This window comes from Erinaceus europaeus, chromosome 8, assembly GCF_950295315.1.
Source record: "Erinaceus europaeus chromosome 8, mEriEur2.1, whole genome shotgun sequence".
Taxonomy (NCBI): domain Eukaryota; kingdom Metazoa; phylum Chordata; class Mammalia; order Eulipotyphla; family Erinaceidae; genus Erinaceus; species Erinaceus europaeus.
This window is the reverse complement of record NC_080169.1, coordinates 103,414,272-103,437,332: the sequence shown is the minus strand read 5'-3', so window position 1 is coordinate 103,437,332 and position 23,061 is coordinate 103,414,272. Positions and strand designations below refer to the sequence as shown.

Sequence of the window (23,061 nt, the reverse complement as noted above, 5' to 3'; positions counted from 1 at the left end):
GAAGAATACCAACACAGGGCACTTCTGGGATCACCCTCCCCCTTCCCTTGCCCCACTGAACCCCCCAAAGAGTTGCCCTTTGTACCAATTCTTGATAACTCACAAGAGTTGCAAACCATTTGGCAGATCAAAGATGGACTCCTGTTAAATTTGCAGAGTGTGTCTCTCTAAGGGTAGGTGAAATCATTCATGAGCACAAGCCAGGGACTCAGAATCTGGAGCACAAAGAAATACGGCATCATGGTTCCGCAAAAAGACTCTTGTGTCTAAGCCTCCTAAGTCTCAGGCTCAGCCCCTTGGATCCCCATTCAGCAGAGCTGAGCAGTGCTGCGGTCTGTCTTCTGTATCTATCCTCTTTAAAATGAAACAAAAATTTCTTAAAGAAAAGAAATGGAAACTGGGGGTCAGGTCAGGTGCTGCCACACTTAGTTGAACACACGTTACCATGCACAAGAACATGGATTCAAGTCTCTAGTTCGGTCCCCACTTACAGGGCATAGGGAAGCTGCATAAGCTGTGAAGCTGGGCTGCAGGTGTCTCTCATTCTCCCTCTCTATCTCTGCCTTCCCTTTTGGTTTCTCTCTGCCTTTATACAACCAACAAATCAATAAATAAATTAAATAAACATTAAAAGAGAAAATGGAAACCTGCAAGAATAGAAATAGTCTCCTTGATAACAATGCCCTGGGAACCTGGCTTTTCTCTCTTTTTTATATAAATGTTCAACATCTTTTGCTTTAATGTTTATTTATTTAGGAGACAGAAATTGAGAGGAAAGGGGGAGTTAGAGAAAGAGAGACATCTGCATCACTGCTTCACTGCTCCTGAAGCTTCCAAACTCAGCCTTTTAAAATTGATTTCCTCTCACCCAGTGACTGGGGGGGGGGGGGTCCTAGTGCCCAGGGTCACTCATGGGTGGGTGGACAGGTCCATCCTTGGGTGCTCTGCACCTTATTCGTCCCAGTTACCTTGCCTAAGTTGTGCCTACTGTCCCCAGGACTGTCCCCAGCTGCTACGTGTGGACAAGATCCTGGTGCCTGTGGAGGTGATCAAGCCCATCACGCTCAAGGCCAAGAACCTGCCACAGCCTCAGTCTGGGCAGCGCGGATACGAGTGCATCCTCAGCATTCAGGGAAGTGAGCAGAGGGTGCCCGCCCTACGCTTCAACAGCTCCAGCGTGCAGTGCCAGAACACCTCTGTGAGTGTCCCCTCCCCTCCACCTCTGCCCTTGCCAAGTCCCCACATCGGCTGCCCCCGCTGCAAGCTTATTCAGTGTTTGCCTGGCTGCTCCCCCTCTCCTCTATTCACCCCCACCCTTCTTCTACACTGGGTGCTGGGCACATAGTCCCCAAGTACCTGCCCATAGTTGGGAGGACAAGGGTTCTCTGCTCAAGACAGGCTGTGGTCAGAGAGGCTTTGAGGCCAGTTGGGCTGGGAACTGAGCACAGTGTGTGGGCAGGTATATTTGCACAGCCCGTCAGGTTTCCGCCTTCCTGGAAAAATCTTGGGAGCCCCAAATCGCAAAGGTGTTGGGGTTGAGGCCTAGGAGGCCCAGAGCCCAAGGCTTTGAACACTAAGAACAATAGGTGACTTTGAAGCTCCAACCTGCCTGGCCCTCTGCATCCCACACCAATCTCTGGCCTCCTGGAATTAGGAATCCTCACTGCAATGAACCAGGCCTCTCTGTCTCTGCATCTCAGCTCCCAGAGCAGCCCAGACCATCCTCTCTGTACCCCACTAAGGCAGGTGATAAGGAAGGAGGCTGTCCTAAGCTGATCACTAACAGAAGAGTCCAGAATTCCAGGAGGAGACCCTTCTACCTCTAAGAACCCATCACAATTACAGGGTTCAGAGAAAGTCAGCTTTGGCTTCTCCTAGGAGTTCCTCTTTTGATTTGAGGGAGACAGTGGGACCTGCTGGCTGAGTCAGGCTGCTGTCTGCACTGAGGAAACATCCTGAGAATACTTCCAGGGCTCTAACCAGGGCAAAGGCTTCCCATTCACAGTGAGATAGCAATGGACTGTTGCGACAGGAATGGACATGGGAGGGTGTGTTCACTTGCTCCTATCAGCAAAGGGGTGGCAGCCTCTGAAGACCAGAGTGGGAAAGTGAGTGCCCTTAGGTTACACAGCACAAACCCTGATTCAAGAACAGTAAGATAATAATAACAATAATCCAAGAGAAATAAGTGAGCACATTAGAGTGTGGTTTGGTTCTCCCTGAGGGTGGCAGGGAGGCTGGTCCTCAGAGAGGAGTATGGGAGAATCAGCTCTGTGGCTTCATTTCTAAAGTCCCTGAGCTCTTTGGAATGGGGAGGATAAAGGTATAACAGAGGCAACACCCCCCCCCCCCCGCCAAGTTTGTGTTGGGAGGGAGGTTGGTGACCAAAAGTTGTAAGGAGTGAGATATGCAAGAAAACTCGCTGAGGGATGGGATTGGGCGCCGGGATGCAGGCATCTGTTTATAGTCCAGTAGTCAGGGACAGGTCCTGGGCTCCTCCAAGGAGCCTATGGAGAGAGATGCAGGCAGCAGGGGGAAGAGGGAGCTATGGAGTATTTAGCACTGGCTTGCTTTAGAACGTGGCTCCTGGGAAATGTCAAGTGATGCTAATAATAGCCTATGGTTCCCACCTCTCAGTCACTAGTGATCGCAAAAGCCTGAGCTCTTCAGGGCAGCTGACCAGCTGTAGTGCTGGCCCTGAGACCGAGGGCTCCAGACTCACCTTCCAGGGGCCACAAGGGCCACAGTGGCCTCAGGTATTCACGCCCGTGCCCTGATTAACCAAGGCCAGAGCTTGAATGAATGTACCCTGCCTGCATTACTGGAGCACAGCTGGGCGGGAATCTGCTGTATCCCCTGGACTTAAGACATGGCCCTGCAGCCTACATACTTCTCATTCAGCTTTGTTGGCCTGATGGACTGAACATTCCAGCAGAAGATCTCAGAGTTCCAGCTAAGGGAACAGGCAGAGGGAAGACTATCCTCATAAAGCCAAGGCTTCTCTTTGATATAGCAGGTGGAGAGAGTGAGATGCACTCTGCTAAGGTCATGAGTGACATCAGCCACTGTCTGGGCCAGACTTTATGGGGAATTTAACCTCCTGCACCCCCGGGAGCCAGACACAGGCCTCTGCAGCTCTGGACTTGGAGTAGATTAACTACCCACTGATTACAGAAAGCTATAAATGCTAAGCAGAGCAGAGGTGGGCATCTGGGGAAGCAGTGGGTCTCCAGCTGTCTGGAGGCAGAGAACCCCCACCCCGCATTTCATACCCCTCCTCCAAGGGATGAAGGTCTTGGAAGAGGGAGTGTCTAGAAATGAGAGTGATCTCCTTGGAGATGGAGGGGGTGATAGGGAGCCCTTGGGGTTAATGACTTCTGTAATATTTCATGGTCAGGATTGCAGGATGTGGGGGAGGGACAGAGAAAGCCATTCGGGCCTGTGTGATTCTTGAAGTCCCTTTTATTTGTGGCGTTCTCCCAGAAGAGCCTGTATACAGGCATACACACATGCACAAACACGTGAACAGCTTTCTGTACACAGCTGCTACATGTATTCATGGAAAGATATTTGTTGTTGGGGGCGGTTCTAACCAAGGTCTCACATATGTGCAGGCTCAACTCTCTTCCAAGTCACTTTATCATGCAACTAGGCAGAAGTGTGTGTGTTTATTTGGATGGGTGGATTGTGTGTCAGTTTGAGAGGCCAGAGGGCGGGGAAGCTTTCCCAGAGCAAAGAACCTGGAGGTACTGTGGCTTTCTGGCCGCTATCCTCTGGGACCTTCCCTCCTTCCTTTCTGCAACCATTGCCTCTGCCCTTGCCCAGGAACTGTCACCTGGCCCAGGGTCTTGGAGAAGCATCCAGGTTTAAGGAATCAAAGGCCCCAGTGGAGGGAACTGGTTGCTCTCACTAAGCAGAATTTTGAGGGGAAAGGCAGAAAGGGGGAGATAGAGGGTGGAGGAAAAATAAGCCTGCTCAGGTCTGCTCTGCGAACCACCCTGCTTTCCAAATGGGGCCATACCCAAGTATACCCCTTCTCCTGCTTGAGCCCTCCTCCCCTCCCCAGCATCTCAGTGACCTACCTTTCTCCACCGCCCACCTGGCTGCAGTATTCCTATGAAGGTATGGAGATCAACAGCCTGCCCGTGGAGCTGATGGTCGTGTGGAATGGCCACTTCAACATCGACAACCCAGCTCAAAACAAAGGTGCCACAGGATTCCCACTTCCTGGGTGTCCCCCGTTCCCTCTGACCCTGGGATACCCTTCCCACCCAGGCCCTCCAGCCTCCCTCACTGCACTGTGACTTCCCGCCCATGGTCTTAGAGATGGGGTGGCTGGGCAGGGCCAGCAGGAAGGAGAGAGACATCACACCCTCATCAATTTCAAGTTCACAGTCCAAGTTCCCTTTGATTGGAATGGCTCAGGAGATCAGGCAGCTTTGTGTCTAGGGGACAGCAGTGCTCCCTGTCCCCATGTCCTGGCCCCACTGCCTCTCATATGCGCTCTGCCCTCTGCCTGCAGTGCATCTGTATAAGTGCGGTGCCATGCGTGAGAGCTGCGGGCTGTGCCTCAAGGCGGACCCGGACTTTGAGTGTGGCTGGTGCCAGGCCCAGGGCCAGTGCACCTTGCGCCAGCACTGCCCACTTCACGAGAGTCCATGGCTGGAGCTGTCGGGTGCCAATAGCAAATGCACAAATCCCCGCATCACGGAGGTAAGGACTCCACCCCCCCCCCCCCAGCCCGCTGATCTGGACTGCACCTTGAATGCCACTCTTTAGGTGGTAGGAGTTGTACAGCATCTTTCCTGAAGTATGACCTTGAATCCCAACATTTCATTCATTCCTGTGTGATGAATCTACTGCTCCTGACAGCCACCCCCCCCCCACCTTTTTTGACTTGATATAACAGAGAGAAATTGAGAAGGGAAAGAGAAATAGAGAGGGAAAGAGGGGGCCAGGTGGTTGTGCACCTGGTTGAGCACAAACATTACAGTGAGCAAGGACCCAGGTTCAAGCCTTTGGTTCCCACCTGCAGGGGGAAAGTTTCACAGGTGGTGAAGCAGGGCTGCAGGTGTCTTTGTCTCTCTCCCTCACTATTCTCCCTCTCGTCTCTCAATTTCTCTTTGTTTCTATCTGATAATTAACAAATACAAATACTTTAAGAGGTGAGGAAAGAGGAAGAGAAACCAGCAGCACTGCTTCAACACTTCTGAAGCTTCCCCCCTGCAGGGAGATCAGGGGCTTGAACCTTGGGACTTGAGCATGATAATATGCAATAAAATTCAACCAGGTACACTACCACTCAGCCTCTAATATACATATAATCTCCCCTGACAGTGTCCACTGTGGTGTCCTGGCAGGCAAAGCCAATCCTTCTGGCCAATGTCTGAGGCTAAGATCTTAGTTAAGCCGATGCTTATCAGACCCCCAGCTAGACAGTGATGACCCAAGAAGGTTGGGATTGAGTATCTGATGGTAGAAGGTCCTTGCATAGCTGTGGCTTCCAGTATAATCACAACTCATGAAGTAAATGTGGTGATGTCACTCAAACAGCCATTAAGAGAAGGGACACCACCATCCCTAGAGATTTAGGGTCAGGACGAGGAGCCAGAGGGAAATCATGGTCCTTGGAAAGGCAAACAGAGAAGTTGCTCTGAAACGTCAGTGGAAGAGAGGACATGCAATTTGGGGAGGAAGGGACATTGAAAAAGGAGCTAGAGAGGTGGGTAGATGCTTTGTGAGAAAAAGCTGGAGGTAGGAGGCTTGGTTATTTTTCTTTTCTTTCTTTTTCTTTTTCTTTTTGCCTCCAGGTTTATCACTGTAGCTTAGTGTCTGCACTAGGAATCCACTGCTCCTGGCAGCCATTTTTTTCTATTTTATCGGATAGCACAGGCATAAATTGAGAGGGGGTGGGGAGACAGACAGGGTGAGAAAAATAGAACTTCATCACTTGTGAAGTGACCCCTCCCCTGTAGGTGGGGAGCCGGAGGCTTGAACTGGGATCCTTCTGCTGGGTCCCTGCACTTTGTACTGTGTGTGCTTAACCCAGTGCACCACCACCTGCCCCCAAGGTCATCTTTCTTCTTCAGAGAACCAACAGGAGCAACTGCTAGAAGGTTTCATTTTCATTCATTTTCTGTGAATGGCCCAGCAGTGCTGGGATCATATGCCAAATCCTTTTCTTCTGCCAGTGAAGAGAGAAAGCAGGGATATAAAACCCTGTTCCTAAAACAGCCCAGCAGAGACTGTTCTGTGGAAGCTCCTGTCATTCTGAGTCCTAGATCTAAGCACCATGTGGGCCTGGACCCAACTCGGAGTGTGGAGGGGATGGTGGAGAAGAGCCAACAGCCTTAACTTATGCCACCAACGACTGAGTTGAGTGATGGCTCCCTCTGGGCCAATGTCACATGACTGTGCTTGCTTCCTGTAGATAATTCCAGTGACTGGCCCCCGGGAAGGTGGCACAAAAGTCACCATCCGAGGGGAGAACCTGGGCTTAGAATTCCGGGACATTGCTTCCCATGTCAAGGTGGCTGGTGTGGAGTGCAGCCCACTGGTGGATGGCTACATCCCAGCTGAACAGTAAGTAGAAGCTCTCTTGCCTCCAATTCCCTGAGACTAGCTAGTGGCCATCTTGGCAGGTGTGTGAAAAGGTGAAGGGAGAGAAAAGTGAGAGCTGCTTCCTCCCAGGGGTGGTGGTGGGAGGAGGTAAAGGAAGCCATATTGAAATCTGCAAGAGAAGTGTTGAATCTATTTCTTTACCCCACTTCCCTCAACTGTCCCTGATTCCTCTTGCTTGTCATTCCCCAATTATGAAAGAAATTGTCTCTGTTGTTCCTGAGGACCTGTGGGTCTGAGAGTTTCTCTCTCTGCAATGCCAGCAGGTGCATCAAATTAGTTGGTCATTCACTGAGTGACTTGTCTTCAACCCACCTGCTGAAGAAGACCCATGAGCCTTGCAAGAAAATAAATACACGTTTCCAGCCCAGCAAACAGAAATCACCATGAAAAGTTGACCAAACCCATCAGATCTTTCTTTTATACCTTCTGGGAGGGGATGTCTTTATGTCCCCTCTCAGAAGGGAAGCTTGTCATTTGCCCTGCCTGCATACATTATTGACTCTCTGCAAAGCTTCTATGATGCAGGTCTGCACAGTTAACACTTCTGTATTCTGGGTCTTGCTTGACTGTAGTGACACTGGAACAATATATTGGCTTTGCTACCTTGAGTTTCTCATGCTTTCCATCAAGCTCATTCCAAGATTCCCATTGTAGATTTGATGATTAGAGGCTTCTTAGCTTATTTTGGTAGGGCTTACCTCCATGGTTCATCATAGATTCTTCTTTTTTTTTTTTTTAAATTTATTATCTTTATAGGGTAGTGACAGCCAGAAATTGGAAAGGAAGGGAGTGATAGAGAGGGAGAGAGACAGAGAGACACCTGCAGATCTGCTTCACCATTTGTGAAGCTTTCCCCCTGCAGGTGGGTACCAGGAAATTGAACCCGAGTCCTTGCGCATTGTAATGCGTGCACTCAACCAGGTACACCACGACCCAGCCACCATCATAGACTCTTTACCCAGAGATTTTTCTGTGATTCCTTCCAAGTCTTTCCTAGATCTAAACCAAAGCAGGCTACAACTGATAAGTTGTGATTTGGGTGACTTTAAAATGCCTTGTTTGGGATCCGGGCAGCCAGCTATAAAAATTATTATTATAAAGCCACAGGATTACAACAAATGCTAGTTAGATCTGTAGAAGAAGATAGAATACCCAGAAAAAGAAGCCTGACTTAAAAAAATTAGCATGTGCTAAAGGTAACATTTCAAATAAGTAAGGAAAGAATATATTATTCAGTAATCGGCGCTGGTTAGCTCTCTGAAAGAAAAGTACAACATCAGCTTTATCTCGTATTAGACATCAAAACGAATTCCAAATGGATTAAAGAGTTAAGTGTAATAAGTGAAATTGGGAAGAGATTAGAAGAAAATATGTGTGAAAATCTGTGTGGTTTCAAGAAGGGGAAGGTGCTCAATATGTAACTGCAATGGGAAAACAATTATAAAGGCAATGAGTAGGAGGTCTGGGTACATTAAATTCCAGAACTCACTCATCAACAGTCATTGGAAAGTAAAATATGGGTGATAACTGGGAGTGTGGGAATATGACCTTTTATAGTATTTTTGCTTTAATAACCATCTAGATTACTGATTTAATTTATCTTTTATCATTTTTCTGTCCTCTAGTTCATTCTGTTGTTTTGACAACTTCTCCTGATTTCTTAACAGTGGAGATTTAAATTATTATATTATTTAATTATTTTTATGGTGGTATAATTGAAATATGACTTTATGGTAGCTTCACCTATTATAGTCAATAGAATCTTTTTCATAGCACATAAATGGTTTTAGGGTTGAAAAGCAGATATCACAAAATAAGCCAAAAAACTGAGGATAAATCTGCAAGGCCCAAAGAACCAAAAGCCACGTGGAAGCAAGTTTAACATCAGTAGCAGTCAATGAACTGAAATGAAAAATAAAACATCAGATGCAAGATAATTTGTAAACATCAGTGCCTAGAGAAGAGGAAAACATAATAATGCATTCTTGGTGGGAGAACAAATTGTGACAAACTTTCTTTTTTTGTTTGTTTGTTTATTTTTAATTTTTAAATTTATTTTTAATTTTTTAATTTCTTTATTGGGGAATTAATGTTTTACATTCAACAGTAAATACAATCGTTTGTACATGCATAACATTCCCCAGTTTCCCATATAACAATACAACCCCCACTAGGTCTTCTATCATCCTTCATGGACCTGTATTCTCCCCACCCACCCACCCCAGGGTCTTTTACTTTGGTGCGATATGCCAATTCCATTTCAGGTTCTACTTGTGCTTTCTTTTCTGATCTTGTTTTTCAACTTCTGCCATATTTATTTATTTTTATTATTTATTCCCTTTTTTAAAAAATTTATTTCTTTATTGGGGAATTAATGTTTTACATTCAACAGTAAATACAATAGTTTGTACATGCATAACATTCCCCAGTTTCCCATTTAACAATACAACCCCCACTATGTCACTTATCATCCTTCATGGACCTGTATTCTCCCCACCCACCCACCCCAGAGTCTTTTACTTGGGTGCAATATGCCAATTCCATTTCAGGTTCTACTTGTGTTTTCTTTTCTGATCTTGTTTTTCAACTTCTGCCTGAGAGTGAGATCATCCCATATTCATCCTTCTGTTTCTGACTTATTTCACTCAACATTATTTTTTTCAAGGTCCATCCAAGGTCGGCTGAAAACGGTGAAGTCACCATTTTTTACAGCTGAGTAGTATTCCATTGTGTATATATACCACAACTTGCTCAGCCACTCATCTGTTGTTGGACACCTGGGTTGCTTCCAGGTTTTGGCTATTACAAATTGTGCTGCCAAGAACATATGTGTACACAGATCTTTTTGGATGGATGTGTTGAGTTCCTTAGGATCTATCCCCAGGAGAGGAATTGCAGGGTCATAGGGTAGGTCCATTTCTAGCCTTCTTAGAGTTCTCCAGACTGTTCTCCACAGAGGTTGGACCAATTTACATTCCCACCAGCAGTGCAGGAGGGTTCCTTTGACCCCACACCCTCTCCAGCATTTGCTGCTGCTACCTTTTCTGATGTATGACATTCTCACAGGAGTGAAGTGATATCTCATTGTTGTCTTGATTTGCATTTCTCTGACAATCAGAGACTTGGAGCATTTTTTCATGTGTTTCTCGGCCTTTTGGATCTCTTCTGTGGTGAATATTCTGTCCAAGTCCTCCCCCCATTTTTGGATGGGGTTATTTGTTGTCTTGTTGTTGAGTCTGGCAAGCTCTTTATATATATTGGTTATTAAACTCTTATCTGATGTATGACATGTAAAGATCTTCTCCCATTCTGTGAGGGGTCTCTTGGTTTGGGTAGTGGTTTCTTTTGCTGTGAAGAAGCTTTTTAATTTGATGTAGTCCCATAGGTTTATACTTGCCTCAGTCTTCTTTGTAATTGGATTCGTTTCATTGAAAATGTCTTTAAAATTTATGCGGAAAAGAGTTCTGCCAATATTTTCCTCTAAGTATTTGATAGTTTCTGGTCTAACATCCAAGTCCTTGATCCACTTGGAATTTACTTTTGTATTCGGTGAAATACAGTGATTCAGTTTCATTCTTCTGCATGTTTCAACCCATTGTTTCCAACACCATTTGTTGAAGAGACTCTGCTTTCACCTTGTAATAGTCTGGGCCCCTTTGTCAAAGATTAGATGTCCATAGGTGTGGGCACTCATTTCTGGGCTCTCAATTCTATTCCACTGGTCAGTGTGTCTATTCATGTTCCAGTACCAAGCAGTTTTGATGACAATGGCCCTATAATACAGTTTGAGATCTGGGAGTGTGATGCCTCCAGTTCTGTTCTTTTTTCTCAAGATTGTTTTGGCAATTCTAGGTCTTTTCTGGTTCCAGATAAACATTTGTAGCATTTTTTCTATTCTCCTAAAAAATGTGCTTGGGATCTTGTTGGGGATAGAATTAAATTTGTAGATGGCTCTGGGTAATATATTCATTTTGATGATGTTAATTCTTCCAACCCATGAACATGGAATATCTTTCCACTTCTTTGTGTCTTTTTCAATTTCCTTGAGGAGTGAATCATAATTTTCAGTATACAAGTCTTTCACTTCTTTGGTTAGGTTTACTCCTAGATATTTTATTGTTTTTGTTGCTATAGTAAAAGGAATTGATTTCTGGATTTCAATTTCTTCTAACTTAGTGTTTGCATAGAGGAATGCCACTGAGTTTTGAATGTTCATTTTGTAGCCTGACACCTTACTGTATTGCCTGATGATTTCCAAAAGCTTCTTGCTGGATTCCTTAGGTTTTTCCATGTATACTATCATGTCATCTGCAAATAAGGAGAGTCTGACTTCTTCTCTTCCAATCTGTATCCCTTTAATTCCTTGCTCCGGCCTGATTGCTATGGCAAGAACTTCCAACACTATGTTGAATAGTAATGGTGATAGTGGGCAGCCCTGTCTAGTACCTGATCTGAGTGGAAATGCTTCCAGTTTTCCACCATTGAGTATGATGTTGGCTGTAGGTTTGCTATATATAGACTCTACTATCTTCAGGAATTTTCCATCTATTCCCATTTTTTGTAGTGTTTTGATCATAAAGGGATGTTGTATTTTTGTCAAAGGCTTTCTCTGCATCTAATGATATTACCATGTGGTTTTTGGTCTTGCTTTTGTTGATGTGGTGGATCACATTGATTGATTTACATATATTAAACCAACCTTGCATGCCTGGGATAAACCCCACTTGGTCATGATGAACAATCTTTTTGATATACTGCTGTATCCGGTTGGCTAGAATTTTGTTCAATATTTTCGCATCTATGTTCATCAGAGATATTGGTATGTAGTTTTCTTTTTTGGCTGTGTGCCTGTCTGCTTTTGGTATCAGGGTGATGTTGGCTTCATAGAAGCTGGCAGGGAGTATTACAGTGTCTTCAATCTTCTGGAAGACTTTTAAAAGTAGTGGTATTAGTTCTTCTTTGAAGGTTTTGTAGAATTCATTTGTAAAACCATCTGGTCCAGGACTTTTATTTTTGGGGAGATTTTTGATAACTGTTTCAATTTCATTAGCTGTGATGGTGAGACAAACTTTCTAGAAGGCTATTTAGAATATGGATAGAAAGTAGCTAGTCTGCACATAATCCTTTTAGAACGTTCTCTAAATAGCCAGAATGCACAAAGTTTTGTCTATACAAATTCTTATCTTTACCCTCTTTATAAAAGTGAAAAAATTTAGGTGTAGTTTTATGTCTAAAAATAGGAAATTGAGGAATTCATATAATTATCATATACATAAAGGAGAGTCAACTGCCCAGTCACTAAATCTGCTATTATATAAAGGAATCATGACCAGGCATATACTGAAGAGGATATATTAAGAATATAGGTTATTGGGTTGGGGAGATAGCATAGTGATTATGCAGAAAGACTTTCAGAAAGCCAAAGGCACCAAAAAAAAAATCCCATGTTCAATCCTCAGCACAACCCATAAAACAGAGCTAAGCAATTCTCTGGTAAAGTTAATAAATAAGTAAATAAGATATGTTATCAAGTGGTCTGGGAGGTGGCACAGTGATAAAACTTTGGACTCTCAAGCATGAGGTCCCAAATTCAATCCTCGGCAGCACATGAGCCAGAGTGATATCTGGTTCTTTCTCTCTCTTCCTATCTTTTTCATAAAAAAAATAAAATCTTAAAAAAAAGATATGTTACCAAGCATAATACAGAGTTTCTAACTGATCTTTTGAAAGAAAAGCTAAACTGGAAATATGCATACAAAATGCTGACAATGAATCTTGCTAGCTGGTTCTGCAAGGGGCTATTGGATTATTTAAAAAAGTCATAACAGGGGCCAGGTGTTAGCACACCTGGTTGAAGGCACATGTTACAATGAGCAGGGACTCAGATGCGAGTCTCTGTCCCCACCTGTAGGGGGAAAGCTTTGTGAGTGGTGAATCAGTGTTGCCTGTCTCTCTCTCTCTCTCTCTCTCTCTCTCTATTACCTTTCCCTCTCAATTTCTAGCTGTCTCTATCCAATAAATAAATAAATAATGACAATAACAATTTTTAAAAATTCTTTTTAAAAAAGTCATGACACACTTTCACACAGAAAAATATACATCTTCTCTACAGCCATACTACCCTGAACACACCTGATCTTGTCTGAAAAATATACATACTGACTTTTCAGACAACCCAATATGTATATGGAAAACGCTTTTAAGCACTTACTATTTTATTAACATTGGACATGCTTTGATTGTATTATCTGGAAAGACAAAATCCAACAGTAGGTTTATCACTGGATTCTTCCTCAAAATTCTAAGAGAAACATAAGATGAGAACAAGGAGCAACTTAACTACACAGATATTTTTAAACTGTAGTGTGGTAAAGGTACTATCATTGAGGTTCAAAGACAGATGACCAAGTGAGAGAAAATAATTGCTATACTTTGCTATACTTATCTCAGACACAAGTTAATACCTCTCACTCAGAAACTCCTACCAGAAGATAATCCACTTGCAAAATAAAGACAGGGCTTCAGATAAATCAAAAGAAATGCAATGGAGGATTAAAACATGTGTGCTCACACACATTAAGATGCATCTATATCCTTGCTAATAATCAGGGAAATAAAACAGAAGTGATATATTTTTATTGGAAAACCTTTCAAAGGATTGCTAATCTCTAGGGTTGACAAAGGAGTGAATAATCCACTCAACCGCAGTTGGTAGAAGTGCAAATCAGCAGGGTAGGATTATTTGTCTCCACCTCTGTGTACCGACTATTTGACCCACCAAGTCACCTCCTCAGAAATCTATTATAATAAACAAATCCAAAATGTTTAAGGATGTATGTATAAGTTGGTTCACTTTGTGGGAGAATAATTTAGGTAGGCTAAGTGATATCGATGGAGGATGGTTAAATGAATGAAGGTGTGGGCATTGTTTGAAATAGTACGGATCTGATAGAAAGGATGAAGTAGAGCTTTGTTGACAATAACCTGAAGGGAAGGCCCTAACAGGTTGTTAGGGAAAGCAAGAAAGGTTTAGAACAGTGAGTAGTTAATTGTCTCATTTCCTATTATAAATCCTATCTATATTTATGCATGTTTAGATTAAATGTTGTATGTGGTATACATAGAGCATTTTTTAAAAAATATTTTATTTTATTTATTTATTCCCTTTTGTTGCCCTTGTTGTTTTATTGTTGTAGTTATTATTGTTGTTGTCGTTGTTGGATAGGACAGAGAGAAACGGAGAGAGGAGGGGAAGACAGAGAGGGGGGAGAGAAAGATAGACACCTACAGACCTGCTTCACCGCCTGTGAAGCGACTCCCCTGCAGGTGGGGAGCCGGGGCTCGAACCGGGATCCTTATGCCGGTCCTTGTGCTTTGCGCCACCTGCGCTTAACCCGCTGCACTACAGCCCGACTCCCTACATACAGCATTTATTCTTGTGTGTACATAACAATAGCATAGCTTTTCACATACGTTGCATGTGTATATATTATACATGGACTAGATATGTGGTAGCTAAATAGATGCATAAATAGGTGGGCAAATGAACAGTAAGTCGAGGACTACATGGATAAATATGTAGATTGCTGACTAGTTAGATAAATAATAGCTGGTCATATGGATAAGTAAGTGATTATACAGATAAATTATCAGCTAACTAGCTAGATGATAATGGATGGATAGATGATAGCATTTGGATAATTGGATAACATGTCTATGCCTCAATTTCTTTATTTGTAAAACAGGAAAATTCACACTAGGGAAAGATAGAAACGGATTGGGGGTATGGATTGATCTGCTAGTGCCCATGTCCAGTGGAGAAGCAATTATAGAAGCCAGAACTGCTACCTTCTATACCCCATAAGGAATTTTAGTCCATACTCCCAGAGGAGTAAATGTTAAAAGAAGTTGACCAGATGGCTCTGAACTCCAATTTTATCACGACCCTGAGATAGAGGGGGAGAGTGGATACTCAGAAGTAGTAAGTGTGACTTAGAAAGGAAGAGAATGCAGAACCATTAAAATGGGCAAAAACATATATATATAGTTATAGAAATAATATTTAATCTATATCTGTGATCTTAGAAGAACTAATGCAGTTTCCCATAGAGGGAATTGGGACACAAAACTCTGGTGGTGAAAAAAGGTGTGGAATTACACCTGTTATCTTATTAAATCACTAATAACATTAAAATAGGATATTTATTATATCATATGTGCACAGGTCTAGAAAACTTTCTGTCTTAGGGACCAAATGTTGGGTATCAGTGGAATAATCTCCCCTTCCCTCCCCCTGGACTCTGCTGTACAGAAGGAAGCCTGGGGAGTTGTGGGGCTCAAGGATGGCAGCTAGGAGTCTCGTGGCCTCCTGTGACCCATGGGGTCTGTTCTCTCCTTGTAGGATTGTGTGTGAAATGGGAGAAGCCAAACCCAGTCAGCACGCTGGCTTTGTGGAAATCTGTGTGGCTATATGTCGACCCGAGTTTATGGCCCGGTCCTCACAGCTCTACTACTTCATGGTGAGTCCTGGCCTAACTTGCATACAGATGTCAAGATGGCAATGGGGGGGGGGGGGGTTTAAGTTTCAGTGGAAGGTCGACTAGATGCCCTTTCTTGTTCCCTCTCCTACCCTTCCCCCACCTTTTTCTTTTGAAGTTAGTCAACCTCATAAACAAAGCTGGTTGTCACTGAATAAGCAGGAACACACATGTGTACTGTTGGGTTATAAGAAAAGTCTTGATGCATTTTTGCATAGAAAAATACATCATGCTTTTTTCCAACAACCCAATCAATTTAATACATGTGTAGTTTTACTTGCTTGTTGAGCCTTTGTACCCCTATCATCTTTGGAAAAGATCTCAAGAAATTCCCACGTGAAATTCAGCACATACTAAGATAACTAGTGATGGGGAGCTGGGTAGTGGTACACCCACTCAAGTGCACATATTACCAAGTGCCAGGGCCAAGGTTTGAGCCCCTGCTCCCCATCTGCAGGGGGTCCACTTCACCAGCTGTAAAGCAGGTCTGCAATTGCCTATGTTTCTGACCCTCTCTATCTCCCCATCTGTTTTTAATTTTTCTTTGTCCTATCTAAGAAAAAAAAGAGAGAAAGAAAGAGAGGAAGAAAGAGAAAAATGGCTGCCATGAGCAGTGGATTTGTAGTGCCTCCACCAAGCCCCAACAATAGCTCTGTTGGCAATAAAAAAGGGGGTGTGTGTTGGCACACTGGGTTAAGTGCACATAGTGTGAAGCTCAAACACCAGCACAAGGATTTCGGTTTGAGCCCCCAGCACCCACCGGGCAGGCAGGGCACTTCACAAGCAGTGAAGCATGTCTGCAGGTTTCACTGTCTCTCTTCCTCTATGTCCCTCCTCTCTCAATTTCTCTTTGTCCTATCCAATGAAAAAAATTAAAAATAAATAAATAAATGAAAGATGACTGCCAGGAGCAGTGGATTTATATTGCTGGCACTGAGCCCCAGCAATAACCCTGGAGGGAAAAAAAAGAAAGAAAGAAAGAGAGAGAGAGAGAGAGGGAAAGAAAGGAAGGAAGGAAGGAAGGAAGGAAGGAAAAGAAAGAAAGAAAGAAAGAAAGAAAGAAAGAAAGGAAGAAAGAAAGAAAGAGAGAAAGAAGTTAACTAGTGATAAATACATGTGTATTTATATGGCCATGATGTATAAAGCTTGAACTCAAAGGAAGTTCTGGGAGCCAGTCACAGCACCACAGGGGAGCACTGTGGACAGAGCCAAGGGAAATTCATGAATGATGAACCGGTGCCTATAAGTCTTTGCTTCTATTTTTCCCTCTGTTTTGCTCTCTCGCCTTTCTCTCTAACTCCATTCCCCAACTCAAACTATAGAATACAAATTGGGTGTGGCTGAGACGTAGGTACATGGTAGAACATAAGATTTGCGTGCACAGGGTTCCTAAGTTGATCCCTGGCACCACATAAATTGAAATGATGGACTGGCTGACTCTCACATTAAATAAATAAATCTAGAAAATAATTGGAGGGAGTTGGGTGGTAGCGAGGTGGGTTAAGCTCAGGTGGCACAAACCACAGGGACCAGCATAAGGATCCCGGTTGGAGCCCCCGGCTCCCCACCTGCAGGGCAGTCACTTCACAGACTGTGAAGCAGTTCTGCAGGTGTTTATCTTTCTCTCCCCCTCTCTGTCTTCCCCTCCTCTCTCCATTTATCTCTGTCCTAACCAACAAGATTGACGTCAGTAACAACAATAAAACAAGGGCAACAAAAGGGAATAAATAAATAAATATTTTTTAAAAATAATTGGACTGGGGAGTCTATGTAGCAGTATTATTTACATGTGAAGCTCTAGGATTATTCTCCTAGAATAATTCATATTAGAAATTATTATAATATATAAGAATTATATAATATGTAAGAATTATTCATATTAAAAAATAACATATAGGGACCAGGAGATGACTCCTCACCTGTTAGAGCACACAGTTGACCATGTTTGAGGCCCCAGGTTCAAGCCCTCAGCCAACATGCAAGAACAGCATGCAAGAGAAAGCTTTACAAACAATGGAGCAGTGCTGTGGTAGCTCTGCCTTCTCTCTCTCCTTTTTTCTTCCATCCTCTCTGCCTTTTTACCCTCTATATGAAAACAAAACTCATAGTCCTCTGGGAGCTGTGGAGTCATGCAGATATGAAGCTCTAGTGAAGCCTTGGTGACAAGGAAAACAAAAAGATTGGGGCCAGGAGGTGGTGCACCTGGTTCAGCGCACATTACCAAGCGCAAGGATCTAGGTTCAAGTCCCCAGTTCCCACCTGAAGGGGGAAAGCTTTGTGAGTGGTGAAGCAGTACTGCAGGTGTCTCTCTCCCTCTCTATCTCCTCTTTCCCTCTAGATTTCTGGCTGTCTCTATCCAATAAAAGATAATAAAAAGGCTTATATATTATATATTATATATTATATATATAAAACATTACACATGATTATATGTACATGTGTCAATATCCCTAGTGAGGTGGGATAATAAGAGAAAGAGAAACAAATGGAGACAGTTCTCTCCATTGAGATGATTTCTCAGGCTGTGACTTGGCAGTTCATCTGGCTCTGCAGTGAGCTGGCAGTAAAGTTTGAATGGCCAAAGCTAGCATTGGACTGTCTAGGGCAGCCAGTGTGCTGTCTGGAAGCAAATTTATCCCATGAGCAAAGGCTTTGTGAAGACTGAGGTAGCCTTAGGGACAGCCACCACTCCGTCATGCTGAGGTTTCCTTTGGCCTTAGCTGCCCTGCTCTGTCTCCGGCCTGCCCTTTCCCCCCTGTGACCAGCTCTCCTCAGGAGACCTGGGACATATTGAGGAGCCCCACCTCAGGAGCATTGCTCAGCACCCAGGGTGTTCTAGGGAGCTCCTTACCCATGACATGGTTGGGGGCAATGGTTGGGTCTCACTCTATTTTAACTCTTCAAAATTTTGACTCTACTTTGGTATTTGGGCCCATCCCCCAAAACTCAGAGGTCAAGGTCATCTTGAGCTTGGGCTCTTAGGCTCCTCTGTCTCTAGAGCTCACAGAAAGGATGCATCCTCCTTTCCTTTTCCTCGAGGGAAGGGAAGGAAAAGGTGGCAGCAGAGAGACAGAATTGGATTTCCCATGCAAACCCACCATGAGATATCCATGAAGCATGCCTTGAATAATTGATGGTTTCTCACCACTTTCAAACTTATCTCAATAGCCTCACCCCCACCCTCAGGATTATTCACCCCCACTTCCCAGCCAGCCTGGGAGGGAGGTGCTACCACAAAACTGAAAGGGTTTAGTCATTCCTACCCCTGGGTAGAAACCCCTCCAGTCCCCACTACACACACACACACACACACACACACACACACACACACACACACACACACACACACACACACACACTCCCTTCTCTCTCTGAAGAGGTCAACAGAACCCAGGACTACCAGATGTCCCTTTACAGAGAGTAAAGGTGGCATTGAACCAGAAAGCCCACCTCCAGGGTCCCTGATGTGATCAGAAAATTCAAGTGACCTGTCTGGAGTCCCACAGTCAGCTGTGTAGGCAGAGCTGTGAATAGAAAGGTCTCTCACTTTTGCTCAGTAGGAGGGGGAAATGGGTATCAGAGCCAGATTCTGAGTCAGAGAAAGTCACTCCCAGGCTTGGGGGCTTGGTGAGTGCTTCTGGAGTGCTGGGCTGGGATGCCCTGAGAGGCAGGAGGGATTGGCTTTGCAATGCAGACCTGTAGTGCACACCCTCATGTGTACCCTAAGGACCCAGATGTGGGCATGCATCTGCCAAACACTGGTGTGCCAGCTTCAACCTCCTGTTGCCAGGGGCCAGCCCTGGAGCCCTCTCCAGTAGGGGTTCAGCTTCTGCAAGGTTCCTGATTCCTCTGCAATGAGGGGCTGCAAGAGAGAGCTTCATTTAAATGCATATGCAGACTTCTCAGCTGGGACTGGGAAAAGTTGGTTTTTTTTTTTTCCTATTAAAATGCTAATGAAAGAACAAACTGCAACTTGAAATCCTCAGTTCCCAGCTCCCCAGCCCCCATTCCTCACTCAATCCCCTCAGCTTGCTTTGCTGCTTTCCTGGGCCCTTGGCACCCCAGCTCTGGAGTTTGACAGCTCTCTGGTGAGGCCTGGGGAAGGAGCAGGTCACCTTCAGAAGTCAGGAGACATACTTTCTGGCAATGTGGCCTCAGAAGCCACATGTAATCTCACCTGCATCTCACCTGTAAAATGGTTATGATGAACTGTCCAGTAGAATGGTCAGGGCAATGAAATTATACAGCACTATAAAGGAATATTTAGGGGTTCTGGGTGGTGGCCCACCTGGTTGAGTGCATATGTTACAATGTGCAAGGACCTGGATTCAAGCTCCAAGTCTCCACCTGCAAGGGAAAGCTTTGGGAGTGGTGAAGCAGGGTTGCACATGTCTCTCTGTCTCACTCCCTTTCGATATATACCTTCCTCTCAATTTCTGGCTGTTTCTATCCAATATAAAGACATGGATTGACCTGCCAGTGCCCGTGTCCAGCAGAGAAGCAATTACAGAAGCCAGACCTTCCACCTTCTGCATCCTATAATGATCCTGGGTCTGAATAGGGAATAGGGAAGCTCTCAAGGGAAAGGATGGGATACGGAACTCTAGTGGTGGGAATTGTGTGGAATTGTACCCCTTTTATCATATGGTCTTGTGTGGGACTATGTGAAAGCTTGGATGGAGGTCTGGAAAGACACCCCACTTGTTAGCCTCTCTCCTTATAGAGTTGAGCCAAGAGGGAAAAGTCTCTCAGACTCAGTTTCTCCTTGTTAGTCTCTCAAGCTCACAGAAAACCTACAAGCCTCTCACACTTAGTTTCGCCTGCTAGCAGCAGGCCAAATGGTTTCCTCCTTTAGGGCTCACTCAAAGTTCACACATCTACTGTAACTTCACCTTTTGATCATAAAGGAGAACACACTCTATCATACACCCCACCAATACCAGGCAGTAAGATCCCAAATTCTATTTCCTTGTGCCCTTTTATGTCTGTGATTCACATAAAGCTCTATTTTTCTTTGTCTCTACCCCACCTTACTGGTTTAACCCCTCTGCTTCTCTCAAATACCTTTGAATAATTAACTCGCCTGCATCATGGAGACTAATCATTTTGACTTTTATGTATCTCATCAATTCTTGTCATACCAGCCCCCTATCATAGAGGCAAGTTGACCTTTAATAAACCTATAATATTTGACATATGTGAAAAATGTTCTTTGTTTAACTCTTTATAAAAACCTGTACTCTTCTCCCAATAAATGAATGTTCGTACCAGAATATTCCCCGATGCCTCCTTTCTGAGTCGTGTGGTTTCTTGAGCCGGCGAAGGAAGGTCGGAGACTTACCCCCTGTTTGGAGCCACTCAACTTGAGCCCCAGCAGTCTTGATGTCCATTATTAAATTTTAAAAAATTAGGTAGGGGGAAAAAACATGAAAGACCCAGAAACTCCTGCCCCCACCATCTGGTCTCCATGCCTACACAACTTGTATTTTCTTCTCCTTTTCTGTCCTTATTTTCTCCCAATAAATGCTCACCTCTTGGAAGGGGTGGGGGTGGATAGGAAGAAAGAAAGTTAGAGGAGGATTTAAAGCTTGCCATTGAAAAATTCAGCTCAGAGAAAGAGGGATAGATAGCTACCCTGGCGGACCGGGTGGTGGCACACCTGGTTGAATGCACATGTTACAGTGCTCAAGGACCCAGGTTTGAGCCCCCAGTCCCCACCTGCAGAGAGGAATCTTTGTAAGTGGTGAAGCAGGGCTACAAGTGTCTCTCTCTCTCCTTCTCTGTCTCCCCTACCCTCTTGATTTATGGCTGTTTCTATCCAATAAATAAAGGATTTGTTTTTAAATGAGAATAACAGCTCCCCTGGTAAAGTGCTAACAATGTCATGGGCCAGGGCTGGGGCCAGGGTTTGAGTCCCTGGCCACTACATGGGATCACCTAAATAAAAAAGCTTCACAAGCAATGGAACTATGCTGTGAAGTCTCTCTTTCACCCTCTATCTGGAAGAGAGAGAGAGAGAAAGTTATGGGACATATATTCCATGTGTCAAAATTTCAAAAGATGGAATGTTGTGTCCTTCAGGATAAAATGAATGGAACTGGAAGTGATGATGCTTAGTGAAGTAAGTAAGGAGGTGAAAGATAAGTACCAGATTGTTTGCCTTGTATGTAGAATCTTAGTGAAGTAAAATTCATGACCTTGAAAAGAAAAAAAAAAAAAAAACTAACCAAAATGTTCACAAGACTTTGTGAGAACTATGGTGGTTATCTTGGGGGTGAGAAGACAGAATTTTGGTGCTGGGTGTGGTGTGGAACTATAATCTTTATAGTCTTGTAAACTACTATAAAATCACTAATAGCAATGTAAAAAGAAGAGTCCAGGAGTCCATGTGGTGGTGCACCTGGGTAAGTGCACACACTTACAGTGCACAAGTCCCTGGTCCCCATCTGCAAGGGGAGAGATTCACAAGTGGTGAAGTAGAGCTGCAGGTGTCTGTCTCTCTCCCTCTCTATCTCCTCCTCCCTTCTCAAGTTCTCTCTTTCTCTATTCAATAACAAATAAAATAAAAATATTAAAAGAAGAAGGAGAGAAGAAGAAAAAACAAGAAAAAACCACTGAAAGTGGTAGAGTAATGCAGACATGGAGCCCCAGAGATAATCTTGGGGGCAAATAAAGTCAATGAATAGCCAAAATTCTTAATGCTGTTACTCATTTTAAAGTTAGTTTTAAATGATGCACATAAGCCCATGTATGCATGATGGCTCTTGGACCATCCTTTTTTCTTGTATTCTGTTTGTTATTAATGTTATGTTACAATGGTAAGATTACAATGTATAGTTTCACACCACACCCACCACCAAATTTCCATATCCCTACCCTCCCACTTCCCAAAGATAACCACCATAGTTCTCATAAGTCTTACAAACAATAGTTTGCTTGCTTCTGAATTGTTTGTTTGTTTTTTGGCAAGCTAATGTCAATCAGATCTCTAGATTCCACATATGAATGAAACCATCTGGTAGTTGTCTTTCATTGCTTTATTTTTTCACTAAGCAAAATCACCTCCAGTTCTATCATTTTATCCCAAAGGGCACAATAACATCTTTTTGATTGTGTAGTAATAGTCCATGGAATGTATATCCCATAACTTCTTTAGCCAGTCATCTGTTGATGGGCATTTAGGTTGTTTCCACTCTGTGGCTATTGTGAATAACACAGCTATGAACACAGGAGTGCATATGTCCCTTTGAACTAGTGTGTGAGTGTCCTTTGGATAAGTGCCCAAGAGTGGTATCACTGGATCATAAGGTACTTTCATTTTAAAAAATTTTTTTATTTATTTAAAAAAGGAGACATTAACAAAGCCATAGGATAAGAGGAGTACAACTCTACACAGTTCCTACCACCAGATCACCATATCCCATCCCCTCCCCTGATAGATTTTCTATTCTTTATCCCTCTGGGAGTATGGACCCAGGGTCATTGTGGGGTGCAGAAGGTGGAAGGTCTGACTTTTGTAATTGCTCCCCTGCTGAGCATGGGCATTGACTGGTCGGTCCATACTCCCATTCTCGGGGTGGGGGGTACTTCCATTTCTTTCAAGAACCATCCATACAGTCATTCAAAAAGGCTGCACCAGTTTGTATTACCACCAGCAGTGAAGCAGACTTCCCTTTTCTCCACAACTTCTCCAACACCTGTCATCTCCTGGTTTGTTGATGTAGGCCATTCTCTCAGATGTCAGATGAAATAGGTTTTTCGTGTAGTTTATTTTTATTTATTTATTTATTTTTTACCTAAGCCCGTGTATGCATGATGATTTCTAGACCTTTATTTTTATTCCTTTTTTTTAAAGATAGATGATAGATAGATAGATAGATAATAGATAAGCAGACAAATGATA

At 43.7% G+C, this 23,061-nt stretch overlaps 1 protein-coding gene across 1 annotated transcript in view; it reads left to right on the top strand.

The window, feature by feature from the left end:
- The window catches only part of LOC103118968 (plexin-A4), a 519,644-nt gene that overhangs the window by 467,015 nt on the left and 29,568 nt on the right, over nucleotides 1-23,061 (top strand). Inside the window, exons 10-14 of the mRNA XM_060196590.1 lie at nucleotides 998-1,198; nucleotides 4,110-4,206; nucleotides 4,523-4,713; nucleotides 6,431-6,582; nucleotides 15,023-15,140. Coding sequence (XP_060052573.1) covers nucleotides 998-1,198; nucleotides 4,110-4,206; nucleotides 4,523-4,713; nucleotides 6,431-6,582; nucleotides 15,023-15,140 — 759 coding nt within the window. The remainder of the gene's footprint in view (nucleotides 1-997; nucleotides 1,199-4,109; nucleotides 4,207-4,522; nucleotides 4,714-6,430; nucleotides 6,583-15,022; nucleotides 15,141-23,061) is intronic.